General features: G+C 43.7%; 1 protein-coding gene across 8 annotated transcripts in view; it reads left to right on the forward strand.

Annotated features, from left to right (window-relative positions):
• emilin1b (elastin microfibril interfacer 1b) overlaps nt 1-13,240 on the forward strand; it is a 23,673-nt gene extending 10,433 nt beyond the window's left edge. Inside the window, exons 2-10 of one of the 8 annotated variants that reach the window (XM_058399262.1) lie at nt 161-283; nt 1,344-1,543; nt 1,707-3,776; nt 4,361-4,477; nt 4,728-4,745; nt 5,085-5,219; nt 6,916-9,938; nt 10,413-10,499; nt 11,361-13,240. In XM_058399262.1, coding sequence (XP_058255245.1) covers nt 161-283; nt 1,344-1,543; nt 1,707-3,776; nt 4,361-4,477; nt 4,728-4,745; nt 5,085-5,219; nt 6,916-7,241 — 2,989 coding nt within the window. In that variant the 3' untranslated portion in view covers nt 7,242-9,938; nt 10,413-10,499; nt 11,361-13,240. Of the gene's footprint in view, nt 1-160; nt 284-1,343; nt 1,544-1,706; nt 3,777-4,360; nt 4,478-4,727; nt 4,746-5,084; nt 5,220-6,915; nt 9,939-10,028 lie in introns of all 8 variants that reach the window. The other 7 variants (XM_058399258.1, XM_058399263.1, XM_058399259.1 and 4 more) reach the window with 7 other exon arrangements.
• The last annotated feature ends 3,694 nt before the right edge of the window (nt 13,241-16,934 follow it).

Consider the following 16,934-nt stretch of genomic DNA (forward strand, 5'->3'; position numbering starts at 1 on the left):
CCACAAAACAGTGAATATCTCGGAGCGTTACTCCTCTCTGCGGTTTATTCAGCAGCAAGAGTCAGTTCTACACACACACACACACACACACACAATAAAAGATCACTGTATTTGTGCTCTGTTTAATTGTGTGTGTGTGTGTGTATGTGTGTGTGTGTAGGAACTGGTGTGCGTATGTGGTGACGAAGACAGTGAGCTGTGTGGTGGAGGACGGCGTGGAGACGTACGTGAAGCCTGATTATCAGCCATGTTCCTGGGGAGTTCAGTGTCCTCGCGTCCTAATGTGAGTAGCACTCTAAAAGGATTAAACATGGTTTTTGAAAGTTAAGACGTTAAATAAGATTAACAAAGCTGTGGTTTTCTACAGTGTATATTTTGATATTTTTCACACTTCACACGAATGAATTAAAAAAGTGAAAATAATTTTAAAGAAGTGCTGAGACGCTTCAGCTGATGGAGTAGAGCAACGCTGAGAACAGATTTGGCCAACAACTAAAAGAGAAAAGCAAAATACAAAACAAAGACATAATGAGAAACAGTTGGATGAGGAGTAGCTAAAACACACACACACACACACACACATGGCTATGTAAGGAATGAGATGACGCATCATTCCAAAGTCCACAACCGCAGGAATCAGACTCCAAAACATAAGCACTTTATTTCCAATAAATGACTCGTTTCTGCTGACACTGTTAGGTTCTCACACTCACTGTAGAGCCACAAACACCAAGAACAACGGCAAGAACAATTACAAGAACAACACCAGGAGCAAACAACAAGAACAACATCAAGAACAACACCAAGACCAATACCAAGAACAACCTCAAGAACAATAACAAGAACAGCACCAAGAACAACAGGAGGAACAACACCAAGAGCAACACCAAGAGCAACAGCAAAACCAGCAGCAAGAACACAGAGCAGAGTACAGTGCAGTAGAGCGGATGGTGGTTTGTGCAGATGAACATTAAAATGAAAAGCTCACACACTGAGTCTCTACAGCACTAACATACACTCCTAATAGTTCTTTAGTGTTCCGCTGGGAGAACCCTTAAAGACTCACTGCACAACTCTACAGCTGGATGTTTCCCTGAGTGTTTTAAGGTTCTTTAACGAGTCATTAGATAATTATTAAGTGTATCTAACGTAATTAGTGTGTGTGTTAAAACGTCTCTGCATTTTGCACACACACACACACACTTTTGTAAAACATCTTGAAAAGAACGATTTTAATCTTAAATTTGAATCTTTTAGAGTATTTCAGATTTTGTTTGTTAATGTTCTCCTACACCATTGTGAAGTCTAACATCATTCTTCTGTCGCTCTGCTGTGTGTCGAAGGTACCGGACGTACCTGAGGCCGAGGTATAAGGTAGCATACAAAATGGTCTCAGAGATGGAGTGGAAGTGTTGCCATGGATACAGTGGAGAGGACTGTAACACACATACCGGCGGCGTGAGTGGAGGATCTGTCACAGCGAGACCATGGCCAAAACCCTCAAACCCAGGACACACCGGACATGGACAGAACGGAGGCAGTGGTGTGTTTTAGATCTTAAAATCATCTTTATAATTTTATATTAAAACGTTTATTGACCATCACCTGGTCAATCTGCAGTTTGTGATACTGTCTCTGTCCACATCCCAGCAGCTCCTTCAGGTGGTGTGTTATGTGATCTGATAGTATCGACTCTGTGTGTTTAGGGAGAGGCGACAGCGACAAGATGAAGCAGATGGAGGACAAAATCCAACGTCTGACTAAAGACCTTCATGATCTGCAGTCAACGTTACGCTCCATGAACGAACAGTTTCAGGAGGAGATGAAGAAGCCCGGCTCCAGTGATGGGGGTGGAAAAACGCCAGCGGATGCAGCTCAGCCTGAAATGAAGGAAACCATTCACAACATCCAGACCAAACTGGACCAGCTGGACAACCGGACTCAGGCTCACGACAAAACTCTGGACAGCATCAACAATCACCTCGTTAACGGAAGAGGTGGGAACGACCTGGACAGCCACAATGGAGGCAGATTAAACATTCTGAAGGAGGAAATCCTGCGTGAGTTGGAGCGACGGGTCTCTCTATCCTGCACTGCTTGCCAAGCCGGTGTGGATGACATGCGGAGAGAGCAGCAGAGGGACAGAGAGAGGATCTCAGCTTTGGAAAAGAAGATCAACGACCTGGAACAGCGGAACCGCCTGGTTCTGGAAGGACTGCGTCGGGATCTGAGTCGATCTCAAGCCTGCTGTGATAAGACGAGAGATCTGGAGACGAATCTCAGAGATGTGGATAAGAAGATCACCTCAACATCTGAGATTTGCACCAGCCTCGAGGAACGTCTGGAGAAAGTGCTTCAGGAAACAGGAGGTGGTGGCAATTTGGGAGGAACGGGAGGAAGTGGAGGAGGAAGACTGGAGGATACGCTGAACGGTTACCTGGAAGACTTGGAAAGACGGATTAATGGCACCGTGCAGAGGACGGAAGATAACTGTGTTTACATAGAGAACAATTTGAAGGATTTGATCATAGACCTACGCAAGGAGCAAGACCACAAAAGCACAAATTTAGAGTTGGACATTAAGATGGTGAAAGAAACCCTGTTTGATCTGGACAAGCGCTTGTCTCGGCTGCAGAACACCACGTCTCACATGGACCAGAGAATAAATGAATGTTCTTCATGCTCCAGTTCTCGAAGACCCCCAGGAGGAAGTGGAATCAGACCCACTGAAGATACAGATACAGTCAAGTCCCTGGAATGGAGGGTTGTTGCGAACGAGGATGAGATCAAGAGATTTGACACCAGGCTGAAAGATCTCTCTGTGTCTGGAGACTCTCTGCTGGATAAAGTCAGTGATCTTAGCCATGACTTACGCAAGATCAAAGAAGTGACCGGTGACAACGGTGAACATTTCACTCACATAATCACCAAAATTGAGAAATGCCAATCGGACCTGTGTAGGACGGTGCAAGATGACCTGAGGAAGCTTAAGAACTTTACAAACCATGCCATGGACAAGTGGCACACGGATATGAATTACATAAAGAACAGGGTGGAGTCGGGCTGCTCGGGCGGCTGCAGCATCCTGCAGGAGGAGGTGAATAAACTTAAAGAGGATGTGCAGAAGTGCAAGATCTGCCTGGAGACGCCGACAGGAACAGAACCCGGAGACCTGGATGGCCCTCAGAAACCCCTCGACGGTCACAGTGTGATCAGCAGCAACAATGGCAACCTGGGTTCAATCCAGAGCGAGTTGTCAGGAGTCATTTTAACCTTCAGCTCCATCAATGACACGCTGAAGGGTCTGGAGCACAGTGTCCGGAAACACGACAGCGTCATCACCGATCTGGGAAACACCAAGGACAAGATCATCTCTGAGCTCGATAAGATCCAACAGGAAGTGACAGAGCACATTGAGGACAGTAAAATGCGCTTCGACAACATCGACCGTGACATCAAGCGTTTCGGAAACAGTTTTGTGGAGAGAACAGGCAATGGCCTCGACAAGAGGATCACCAAACTGGAGGGCGTCTGCAGTCGACTCGATTCTGTATCTGAGAACTTGCAGAAAATCAAAGATGGACTTAACAAGCATGTGACCGGCCTGTGGAGCTGTGTGAATGGCCTGAACACTACTGTGATCCACCACAGCAGCTTCATCGACACCATGGAGAGCACGCATCTCGACACCATCCACAGCAAGATCAAACAGCTCAACTCCTCCATGCTGCATCTCCACACGGAGTTCAGGAGCCTGATGGAGCAAGACTTCACAGGTCGGTCTCTAAAACATAAATTATATATATATATCTCTCTCTCACACACACACACACACACACACACAGAGGAGGAGGAGAATCAGGAGAATCCTTAAGCACTAGAGTTACATTTCCATCAGTATTTTTTATTGTTTATTATTTATTGTTGGAATCTGATCATCAGTCACATGTGTAATAACATGACATCACCAGACTTTCTTTTTCATTTTTACTGAAAAGCATCATGGGAAAAATACTGTATTTAATTACACAGCATTAGAATTCAGCAACATTCCATGAGCTAGCTGTTAATGAACTAATGAGACGCCTCATTCATGTCAGCGTTCTCTCAGAGCTTTTATTCACTCTGAATTAAATTCCACATTTTAGCTGATTCTGGTCAAGTTAGATCAGACTTTCTGTTTAAGGCAGACCTGTACAGGGAGGTATAACATTTCTTCATCAGTTCCTGCACTCATTACATAAACAGGAAATAGCTTCACTTTACTTCGTTTTCTAGATCAGATGTCCAAACACAGACAGAAATGTTTTAAGTTAAAGTGGGTGAAAGGTCAGCGTTAACACTGAGACTTTGACTGCAGGGCTGCCTGGACCCCCAGGGCCTCAGGGAGAGACAGGTGACAGAGGACTTCCTGGACCACAAGGACCACAAGGACCCCCTGGTAAACCAGGTGTGGAAGGACCAAGAGGACCACCAGGTAAAAAAAAAATAAGTGGAAAAAGCAATAAAGTTAAGTTAGTTGTCTCAATAAATAATACAGAAATAATTACAACAGTAAGTTCCTGATATTGTTAATAGTGCGTTATTTTAAAAAAAAAAAAAAAACTGGGAATCATTCTGTGTGTTGTAGATTAAAGAGCAGAAATAAAAATAAAAGGACCTTTATAAAGAGTTTTAATGAGAGTTGTGTAAATAAACACACTCATAATTCATTTTTTCTGTTTCAGGTCTCAGCGGAGAACGAGGTACCAGCTTTATTTTTATTCTCCAAAAAATCCCTCTGGAGCCCTGAAGCTATTTTAAACATAGCAGATGTTCCTTATCAGATTAGAACTACAGCGAAGGGTCATTAGTAGTGTGTGTGTGTGTGTATGTGAAACGCCTGTGTTTACACACAGTGTTTACTAGAAGAGTTCTTACGAGGGTTTATATGTTTCAGGACACACACACACGCACACACAAACACACACACACACACAGCCAAGGAGAGAATAGTGTAACTCTGTGCTTGTGTATCCTTGAGTCGTAGTAAATGAGTAAAGTAGACATTAAAAGCTGTTGATTTGGAGTGTTTGGTGTTGCAGGTCTCCCCGGCGCCGATGCTAATGTTCCTCAGGTCTCGTTCTCGGCTGCTCTCACCAAACCCATGATGTCCTCTGGAACCATAGTGTTTGATAAAATCTTTGTGAATAAAGGAGACTTTTACAATCCACGGACAGGTACATCAGTCAGAAACCAAAGCGTTCATATTTTATATTATTTTACACAATACATTTTAGAGTATGCACTCTATATACATTATATATATATATATATATATATGCTCGATTACTGCTCAATTATGCTCAATTACTCAGGATATACACTATATTGCCAAAAGTATTCGCTCACCCATCCAAATAATCAGAATCAGGTGTTCCAATCACTTCCATGGCCACAGGTGTATAAAATCAAGCACCTAGGCATGCAGACTGTTTTTACAAACATTTGTGAAAGAATGGGTCGCTCTCAGGAGCTCAGTGAATTCCAGCGTGGAACTGTGATAGGATGCCACCTGTGCAACAAATCCAGTCGTGAAATTTCCTCGCTCCTAAATATTCCACAGTCAACTGTCAGCTGTATTATAAGAACGTGGAAGTGTTTGGGAACGACAGCAACTCAGCCACGAAGTGGTAGGCCACGTAAACTGACGGAGCGGGATAGTGCGAAGAGGTCGCCAACTTTCTGCAGAGTCAATCGCTACAGACCTCCAAACTTCATGTGGCCTTCAGATTAGCTCAAGAACAGTGCGCAGAGAGCTTCATGGAATGGGTTTCCATGGCCGAGCAGCTGCATCCAAGCCATACATCACCAAGTGCAATGCAGAGCGTCGGATGCAGTGGTGTAAAGCACGCCGCCACTGGACTCTAGAGCAGTGGAGACGCGTTCTCTGGAGTGACGAATCGCGCTTCTCCATCTGGCAATCTGATGGACGAGTCTGGGTTTGGCGGTTGCCAGGAGAACGGTACTTGTCTGACTGCATTGTGCCAAGTGTAAAGTTTGGTGGAGGGGGGATTATGGTGTGGGGTTGTTTTTCAGGAGCTGGGCTTGGCCCCTTAGTTCCAGTGAAAGGAACTCTGAATGCTTCAGCATACCAAGACATTTTGGACAATTCCATGCTCCCAACTTTGTGGGAACAGTTTGGAGCTGGCCCCTTCCTCTTCCAACATGACTGTGGACCAGTGACCAAAGCAAGGTCCATAAAGACATGGATGACAGAGTCTGGTGTGGATGAACTTGACTGGCCTGCACAGAGTCCTGACCTCAACCCGATAGAACACCTTTGGGATGAATTAGAGCGGAGACTGAGAGCCAGGCCTTCTCGTCCAACATCAGTGTGTGACCTCACAAATGCGCTTCTGGAAGAATGGTCAAAAATTCCCATAAACACACTCCTAAACCTTGTGGACAGCCTTCCCAGAAGAGTTGAAGCTGTTATAGCTGCAAAGGGTGGACCGACGTCATATTGAACCCTATGGATTAGGAATGGGATGTCACTTAAGTTCATATGCGATTCAAGGCAGGTGAGCAAATACTTTTGGCAATATAGTGTATGTGTTCATCATATATATTTATTTAACATCTTTACCACGGTGCATTGTTCATACATATAGAGTATATACATCCTGTTTATAACACCTACTGCACCCTGTACACACATCTCCCTGTGTACATACTGTATATCTATTCAGAATTTATTGTAAATGTAACACTATACACAATTCCGGTTAGATGCTAACTGCATTTCACTGGTTTTGTATATGTACTTTACACAATGACAATAAAGTTGAATCTAATCTAATCTAATGTAATCTAATCTACAAATATGTAACTAATTATATCATTAGAATTGAATTGACTCTGAGTGTCCTGCAGGAATCTTCACGGCTCCTCGGGACGGTCATTACTTCTTCAGCGCCGTTCTGACGGGCCACAAGAACGAGAAGATCGAAGCGGTTCTGTCCAAGTCCAACTACGGCATGGCGCGCGTTGACTCAGCTGGGTATCAGCCCGAGGGTCTGGAGAACAAGCCGATGGCGGAGACGAAGCCGGTGCCCGGATCTCTGGCCGTCTTCAACATCATCCTCCCGCTGCAGATGCTCGACACGGTGTGTGTGGACCTGGTGATGGGGAAACTGGCGCACTCGGTGGAACCTCTCACCATGTTCAGCGGCACTCTGCTCTACGAGGATTACTCATAACCCCGAGGTTCACCGACGACTGGGCCGACCTCCAGAGTCGCACCGTGGACTCGCTGTCACGCTGTGATTCTGCCTTCATGTGAACTCCTGAATTCAGAAGAGGATTTAAAGCAATTTGTTATATTTACTCTTTCGGTTTGACCTTTTGGAGACATGTTTTTACAGAAACTACTGTTTTTTATTATTGTTATTGTTATTATTGATATGAAAATGATTTCAGATTTTATATAAATCACAGTGTTATGAATCGATTATCACCAAAGTTTCACTGCCACTGTAAAGTAGGCTAAGACTCTGGCTCCAGGGCATGATCACTAATAATATCTCATCAACATAATTAATAATTAGCATTAGGTGTATGATATCATTATATTCTATCTTCATTGTCATCGATCAGCTTTTTGAGCAGGGACAAACGTCTGAGCAGTGCCTCATTTGGGATTCACTAGAAAAAAAAATCTTATTTTGCTAGCTAGCATGAAGACATTTAATCATTTATACACTTTATAAAGACACAGTGAGAGAGAAAATGAGAGAGAAGTATGCGGAACATCAACATTTACCTCAGATCTGTTTAAAAATTACTAAAAAATACACTTAATAGGACTAAAATGGTCCTGTAATCACAGTTAGCATTGACCGCTAATTCAACTTCTGTGTTTTCCACCACATTGAGAAAATCAGCCCTCAGAAAGTTTTGATTTTTGAACAAAACATAAAATGTGGAACAAACTATGCAGCAATAAAGCACAGGATTAGCACTTGTAGCAAAGAACAAGTTAACTAGCACAGCTAATACTAGCTAGCGAGCCCCACATGTTAGCTAGCTGCATGTAACCATGAAAACTGCTTTTGTTGGTCTACAAACACAAATCTGACTGTTACTCAGAACAGGAGAGAAATTATTCACTGAGAGTTAGCAGTTAGTGCACATGTTAGCATATGCTCCTCAGTCGGAGAGACGGTTCTGTCAGCCATGTTTTAACCTCAGTGTGGTGAACAGAATCATGGGAAAAAACAAAATGTCTGAAATGAGAACATTTAGAAGAATGTTGTGTTTTTATGCTACAATAGAAACAATGTACAGTTTAAATATATAGCGTATAACTGATTAGCGACACATGGCTAGTGCTCACCTGAGACGCGCGCGTGTGTGTGAATGAATGCATGTGTGTGTTTGTGTGTGTGTTTGGAGAGTAGACTCTGTGGTATTTCCTAGTGACTGTGTTCTGAGTGTCAGTACTGAGGGTCAATTCAGTGTCAGTACTGAATCCTGTGCATCTTCTGGACATTTTGCTGAGCCTTAGTGGAACCTGCTACGTCTCTTACACCATTTTGTAAAGAAATTGCTGTATGTTGGTAACCATGGAAACCATCACCATGAATAAACAGGAAAGAAAAAAGAAAACTCACAATATAAAACAATCTAACATGCAATACATCACCACCACAACCACAACCACAACCAGGACTTTAAAAGTTAATACAGGATATTAGCATTAGCACTGAGAGAACATTCTCTTAACTTTTAATGAGGAAAGTTACAAACAAATCAAATAAAATAAACTAGAAATAATATAATCAAACAGAAATAATTAATGCCACAACAAGCTGCCTATAAAGAGGATTAGCATTAGCATTGTTAGCATGACCTGGTTTGATAATGAGACATGATAATGAGTCTTTGTTTTCCAAAGTTGCAGCTTCATCACTGTTTACCAGCTGAACCTCTGAGGTGAGAGTGAGGTTTGTGTGATGAGTTACATGTCATGCTGCTCTCACTTTTCTACTTTAAAGCTCTGCTTATTATTATTATTATTATTATTATTATTATTATTATTACGTGTGAGGTGTGACGTGATGTGTGACGTGAGGTGATGTGAGGTTTGACATGAGGTGATGTGAGGAGTGACATGTGAGATGATGTCACGTGTGAGGAGTGACTTGTGAGGTGTGACATGTGAGGTGACGTGAGATATGATGTGTGATGTGAGGTGTGACGTGTGAGGTGATGTGAAGAGTGACGTGTGAGGTGTGGCGTGTGAGGTGATGTGAGGAGTGACATGAGGTGTGATGTGTGAGGTGACATGAGGAGTGACGTGTGAGGTGATGTGAGAAGTGACGTGAGGTGATGTGACGAGTGAGGTGTGATGTGTGAGGTGATGTGAGGTTATGAGGAGTGAGGTGTGAGGTGATGTGAGGTGTGACGTGTGAGGAGTGACGTGAGCTGATGTGACGTGAGGAGTGACTTGAGGTGTGAGGTATGACGTGTGAGGTGACGTGAGATATGACGTGTGATGTGAGGTGATGTGAAGAGTGACGTTTGAGGTGTGACGTGTGAGGTGATGTTAAGAGTGACGTGTGAGGTGATGTGAGGTATGACGTGTGATGTGAGGTGTTTCGTGTGAGGTGATGTGAGGTATGACGTGTGATGTGAGGTGTGACGTGTGAGGTGATGTGAGGAGTGACGTGAGGTGACACATGAGGTGACGTGAGGTGTGACTTGTGAGGTATGACGTGTGAGGTGACATGAGGTATGACGTGTGATGTGAGGTGTGACGTGTGAGGTGATGTTAGGAGTGACGTGTGAGGTGTGATGTGTGAGATGATGTGAGGTATGACATGAGGTGATGTGAGGAGTGACGTGAGGAGTGACGTGAGATGATGTGAGGAGTGATGTGAGGAGTGACGTGTGAGGTGATGTGAGGTGATGTGAGGAGTGACGTGAGGAGTGACGTGAGATGATGTGAGGAGTGACGTGATGTGTGAGGTGATGTGACGAGTGAGGTGTGAGGTGATGTGAGGTTATAAGGAGTGATGTGTGAGGTGTGACGTGAGCTGATGTGACGTGAGGAGTGACTTGAGGTGTGAGGTATGACGTGTGAGGTGACGTGAGATATGAGGTGTGAGGTGATGTTAAGAGTGACTTGTGAGATATGACGTGTGATGTGAGGTGTTTCGTGTGAGGTGATGTGAGGTATGACGTGTGATGTGAGGTGTGACGTGTGAGGTGATGTGAGGTATGACGTGTGAGGTGACATGAGGTATGACGTGTGATGTGAGGTGTGATGTGTGAGGTGTGACGTGTGAGGTGATGTGAGGTATGACGTGAGGTGATATGAGGAGTGACGTGAGGAGTGACGTGAGATGATGTGAGGAGTGACGTGTGAGGTGATGTGAGGTATGATGTGAGGTGATGTGAGGAGTGACGTGAGGAGTGACATGTGAGATGATGTGAGGAGTGACGTGATGTGTGAGGTGATGTGAGGAGTGACATGTGAGGTGATGTGACGAGTGAGGTGTGAGGTGATGTGAGGTTATAAGGAGTGATGTGTGAGGTGTGACGTGAGCTGATGTGACGTGAGGAGTGACTTGAGGTGTGAGGTATGACGTGTGAGGTGACGTGAGATACGAGGTGTGAGGTGATGTTAAGAGTGACTTGTGAGATATGACGTGTGATGTGAGGTGTTTCGTGTGAGGTGATGTGAGGTATGACGTGTGATGTGAGGTGTGACGTGTGAGGTGATGTGAGGTATGACGTGTGAGGTGACATGAGGTATGACGTGTGATGTGATGTGAGGTGTGATGTGTGAGGTGTGACGTGTGAGGTGATGTGAGGTATGACGTGAGGTGATATGAGGAGTGACGTGAGGAGTGACGTGAGATGATGTGAGGAGTGATGTGAGGTGTGACGTGTGAGGTGATGTGAGGAGTGACATGTGAGGTGATGTGACGAGTGAGGTGTGAGGTGATGTGAGGTTATAAGGAGTGATGTGTGAGGTGTGACGTGAGCTGATGTGACGTGAGGAGTGACTTGAGGTGTGAGGTATGACGTGTGAGGTGACGTGAGATATGAGGTGTGAGGTGATGTTAAGAGTGACTTGAGATATGACGTGTGATGTGAGGTGTTTCGTGTGAGGTGATGTGAGGTATGACGTGTGATGTGAGGTGTGATGTGTGACGTGTGAGGTGATGTGAGGTATGACGTGAGGTGATATGAGGAGTGACGTGAGGAGTGACGTGAGATGATGTGAGGAGTGATGTGAGGTGTGACGTGTGAGGTGATGTGAGGTATGATGTGAGGTGATGTGAGGAGTGACGTGAGGAGTGACATGTGAGATGATGTGAGGAGTGACGTGATGTGTGAGGTGACGTGAGGAGTGACATGTGAGATGATGTGAGGAGTGACGTGATGTGTGAGGTGACGTGAGGAGTGACATGTGAGATGATGTGAGGAGTGACGTGATGTGTGAGGTGACGTGAGGAGTGACATGTGAGATGATGTGAGGAGTGACGTGATGTGTGAGGTGACGTGAGGAGTGACGTGATGTGTGAGGTGACGTGAGGAGTGACATGTGAGATGATGTGAGGAGTGACGTGATGTGTGAGGTGACGTGAGGAGTGACATGTGAGATGATGTGAGGAGTGACGTGATGTGTGAGGTGATGTGAGGAGTGACGTGAGGTGTGACGTGGCTCATCACAGTTTCTCCTGTGATTCTGAATGTGATTGTTGCAGCACTCGTGTTAAATAAAGTTAATTTTCAGCTCCATGTCTCAGCCTGGACGTGGATCTCTCCTGAATTCCTCCTTCTCCTGAACCCCAGAAATGTCTGGAACGTTATAATATCCCAGTGCAGGTTCTAACCGGATCAGAACTCCATCAGGATTCAGAGTCATGGGGTTTATTAGTGTAAATATTTCAATAAAATGTTTAATCAACTGATTTTAGTTCAGACATCAAATAAATCATCCACGTCTTGGTTCAGGAAACAAAATTCCTCAAACTTCCTTCAAAAGTGTTAAATGTTTTGTTTATTTGGGTAAATATTGTTTGGATTTGTAAAGGTCAAAGGTCATTTCTGTTTTCTAATCAGGAGAGTGTAGCATGTGTAGAGTATTAGCACATTAGCTTCGACAGTACTCCTCAGTGAAAACGGTTCGACAGTGCTCCTCAGTGAAAACGGTTCGACAGTGCTCCTCAGTGAAAACGGTTCGACAGTACTCCTCAGTGAAAACGGTTCCTGTAATAAGGAAGGTAGCCTGAAATAAGGCTTACTGAAAGTGAATAAATGCTTTTTAATCTTAAGGATTACTGAAAACATGTGAAGTTAATGAGCTAGCAGGCTATTAGCTTTCATCACAATCACGTCAGAACCGCTAATTACCCAGTTAGCAAGCAGGCTAGCAGCCCACAACCTTCTGCATGACGTAAAGTGTAAAAGTTATGGCACTCCGTGTTCTCTGTGACACACACACACACACACACACACACATACACATACACATACACACACACACACACACACACACACACCACCTAAGTTACAGTAAGAATAAAGTGCATAGGCGTTTGGGACGCAGCCGTCGATCCTGTAACCCGAGCAGAGCTGCAGTGTGTTTCGTTAAACGAGAAAGAAAGCGGCTCGGCTCGGTGAAATGTGACAGCCAGCGGGTTTTCACAGCTGTTCCTGTTTAAAAACTCTCCACACCAGCACTCGGGGAAAAACACACACAATCAAACCGTGTTGCAGACGGAAAACACACTCGCTTTTGTTGCTTTTGTACACACACTGGATTTTCCAGAGCGTTAGCCAGAAGAGTCGTTTACGGAAAGAGAAATGTTTCTGTATGAATATCACTCACACACACACACACTCACAGGAAAATGATCATGACATGCTGTGTGAGACAGCACCAATCGCTTATCACTACGTTTATACAGACATGAATCACACACACACACACAGCAGTGAAACTGAAGCCGTGACGGATGAACTGGTCTAGTCTGTAGTTTAGATTATTTCAGGTTTGAAGGAATAACACTAATGCTACAAGCTAAAAAAAAAAAGCTAAACTGCACTACACTACAGATGATGATGTCATATCCTGTCTGATTTCTGCTGGAAGGTTATCATAGAAACAGCAGATTAATAAAGATACTGTGAGGAACAATATCCTGATGTCTAACTGGAGGATTTTCATCGTTTTCTCTCCAAACACCTTTGTGTATGTGTGTGTGTGTGTGTGTGATGAGGAGGAAGATTGGGATCCAGTCAGAGATGACATGATGTGATTTTTGTTTTATTTCTTTCTTTTTTTTTTATTTCATTATTTTATTACATTTCTTCATGGAATCTACAGATTAAATAATCTTTTAAATACAAAAATTAGACATTTCTAACACACACATGTAAAGGGAGATTCACACACACACACACTTCAGCCATTTGAGACACTGTTCTTTATTTCAATTTTTTCAATTCAATTCAATTTTATTTGTATAGCGCTTTTAACAAAGAGCATTGTCTCAAAGCAGCTTTACATGAGAAACAACATAAGAAAACAACAAACATATAAACAGACAGACAGACAGACAGTCCTAGATGTTATCCCAAGTGAGCAAGCCTGAGGTGACTGAGGCGACTGTGGCAAGGAAAAACTCCCTTAGATGGTATGAGGAAGAAACCTTGAGAGGAACCAGACTCAAAAGGGAACCCATCCTCATTTATCATCAGACAACCCTTTATCATTTCTTCTGTTCTTCATCTTCTTTATTTACTCTTTTATTCGTGCTTTTTCTTCTTCCTCATTATTACTATTATTATTCTCTGAATTAAGACTCCGAGTCCCTGATCTCACCATCTGCCCTTAAAAGAGAGCTCAGGTAGGTGTGAGTGTATGAGGGAGCGTGGTAGATTTGGGACGAGGATGGTCGGTCACCTGCTGATAAACGAAGCCTCTTTAATGTAAAGATGATAAATGGACAGATGTGTTGTTAAAGCTGTCCTAGACTTAGGGTCTAACACCTGCTCCCTGTTTCTTCCACAACTCTCTTTCCTCTGCTGAAGGAAGGCCCTGACATCACCTATTGTGACTTGCATCTGCCTGTCATCATCCGGCTCTCCTGCTTGCATCATTACCATGACACATGCATCGCCTACTGCTGCCTTTTTAGCTGCCTCGTCAGCTACTGCATTTCCTCGGCTGACCCATTCCCCATATGATTTGTGAGCTCTACATTTTACAATTGCCAATTCTTTAGGGAGCATCATTGCTCCTAACAGCTCCGAAATCGCCGGCCCGTGTACAATGGCTGATCCATCTGCCCTCTGGAAACCTTTTTGTGCCCAAATTGGCCCAAACACGTGACACACTCCATAAGCATAGGCCGAATCAGTGTATATTGTACATGTCTTGCCTGCCCCCAGTTTGCAAGCCGCTGTTAGTGCTTTTGTTTCTGCCAATTGGGCAGAGCATGGTTGTGGCACCGCCACAGTCACCACTGTGTTAAATACTCCTGCTTGGTCATCATATTGAATTACTGCATAGCCAGCTTTGTTACCCTCATTACTACGATAGCATGATCCATCCACAAAGAGGATACACTGAGCAACAGGCAGTGGTTGTGCTTCTAACTCTGACCTGGCTTTTAGGTATTTTTCTGTCACTTCAGCACACTCATGTGGGGCTCCTTCCTCTGGGAGCACTAGCCTACCTGCAGGATTTATTGTGCAGCATTTCTCAATTGTTAGTTCAGGGGCTGACAGGATGACATCCTAGCCTGTTTTTCTAGCACTGGTTATCACAAATTTTTGACTAGTCAGCAGGGCATGCAAGGCATGGGATGTGTACAGGGTCACTGGATGCTCCATTGTGATTGATGAGGCCTTTTGATAGGCAAATGCTGCTGCTGCTAATCCTCGATAGCATGGTGACATGCCCTTCTCCACACTATCGAGCGCTGTACTAAAGTACGCTACTGGTCTTTTCCCCATGCCTTCTTGTTCCTGTGCTAACACTGCTGAGGCAAACCCTTTTCTTTCAGACACATACAAATAGAACGGTTTACCATAATCTGGACATGCCAATGCAGGTGCAGATGACAAGGCAGTCTTTAGCATATCAAATGCTGCTTTTGCTTCCTCTGTCTCTAAGTGGCTGCGTTCTCATAGCAAAATCACAAATCCACGGTCTGCTAAAACCCGCCAATCCCAAGAATGATAGCATCTGCTGGACAGTTTGAGGCCTAGGAGCTTTTTGGATTGTTTCTACATGTTCTGGTGAGATTTTTCGTGTAGTGCCTTCAAGCACTCTACCTAAGTATTCCACCTTTTGCTGGCAGAATTGCAACTTTTCTTTACTTACTTTATGCCCGTTTAGGGCCAGAGTTTTTAAAACTTGCACTGAATCTTGTACACATTGTTCTTTGGCTTGAGTGCAGATCAACAGACCATCCATGTACTGCAATATTGTGCTGGACACATCCAAATTAGTCAGATCTCGAGCCAGAACTTGGTCGAAAACTGATGGGCTTTCACAATAGCCTTGTGGAAAGTGGCCTAGTCTTGTGTATGTATACTGCTGTCCACCATAGGTAAAAGCAAACAGGAACTGTGAATCTGGGTGCAATGGAACACTAAAGAATGCTGTGCACAGATCAATTACTGTGTACCATGGTCGTAGGTCATGGACTAGTCTCCATTTTTCTGAATTTGGTTTTCTAACCGGAAAGATGGGGGTGTTGCACTGGCTTTTTGTTGGGACCAAAACCCCTGTTTGCACTATCTGTGTCATCTGTATCACCTGACTTGCTTCCCTCACCATTGGTCCTAATTCTTTTGATTCAAATGACCCAATCAGCAGGGAGACATGAGGAGCAGCATTAGGAATCTGGTACCACTGTTGAAGTTGTGACGGCAGTTGAACTGTCGCAGCTACCCCTTGAGGTCCTACTATTAGGTTTATAGTCTTCAGAGTGTACTATGTTCTTGCCACTCGTTCGTCCCACATGGCCTCGTATTCTTCATTTTGTCCTTCCTCATCATCGTGCAATGCCATGGTTCTCTGCTTTCTTTTTTTCCACATATATTTTATTGATTTTTACATTATATTTATGAAAAACACTCCCATCCCCTGAGCCACCCCCCACCCCTACACACAAACCCAACAACATCCTACTCTCGGCAACAAAAAAACTCCTGACAGAAATGATTCAGTTTTTATATAGACGTCATAAATTGTACAAAGGGTGTCCAGATCTCGTAGAAGTCCTCAATTTTCCCTTTTGCAAGATAAGTAAGTTTTTCCAGAGCCATGTTATGAGACATTTCCCTGATCCAGTGACCTGAAGTAGGACCTTGAGTATCTTTCCATTTTGTGGCAATAACATGCTTGGCTTGCAACAAACAGAAATTAATAAGCCTTTTCTTCTTTCCATTCAACAAAAGATTTTCAGGAAACATATGCAGAATACACAATTTAGCATCCACAGGAACATCACTTTCTATGATACTAGATTTCCTTCCAAAATTTCTTGATTTTCTCACATTCCCACATACAGTGAAACAGTGTACCTATTTCACTTTAACACAATTATCAGGAATATTGGGGTTAAACTTATGGAGTTTTACTGGAGTTATATACATTCTGAGTAACCATTTATATTGTAACAACCTAAATCTAGTATTAATAGTTCGAGTTTGGGCTAGGAGGCAGGTCTCTTCCCAGGCCTCTACTAAAATGTCAGTTTGAAGACCATGTTTCCATGCAGATAGATATGAAAGGGAGTTTTCCTTTGAACCTGTAAGAAGTATATTATAAAACTTTGATAAATGACCTCTAGTATGTAAATGGTTCAAGGTGAAGTTTTCAATAGAGGATAATGGGGGTTCAGAAGATGACAATGTGTTTA

Source organism: Hemibagrus wyckioides, linkage group LG09, assembly GCF_019097595.1.
Source record: "Hemibagrus wyckioides isolate EC202008001 linkage group LG09, SWU_Hwy_1.0, whole genome shotgun sequence".
Lineage (NCBI taxonomy): Eukaryota > Metazoa > Chordata > Actinopteri > Siluriformes > Bagridae > Hemibagrus > Hemibagrus wyckioides.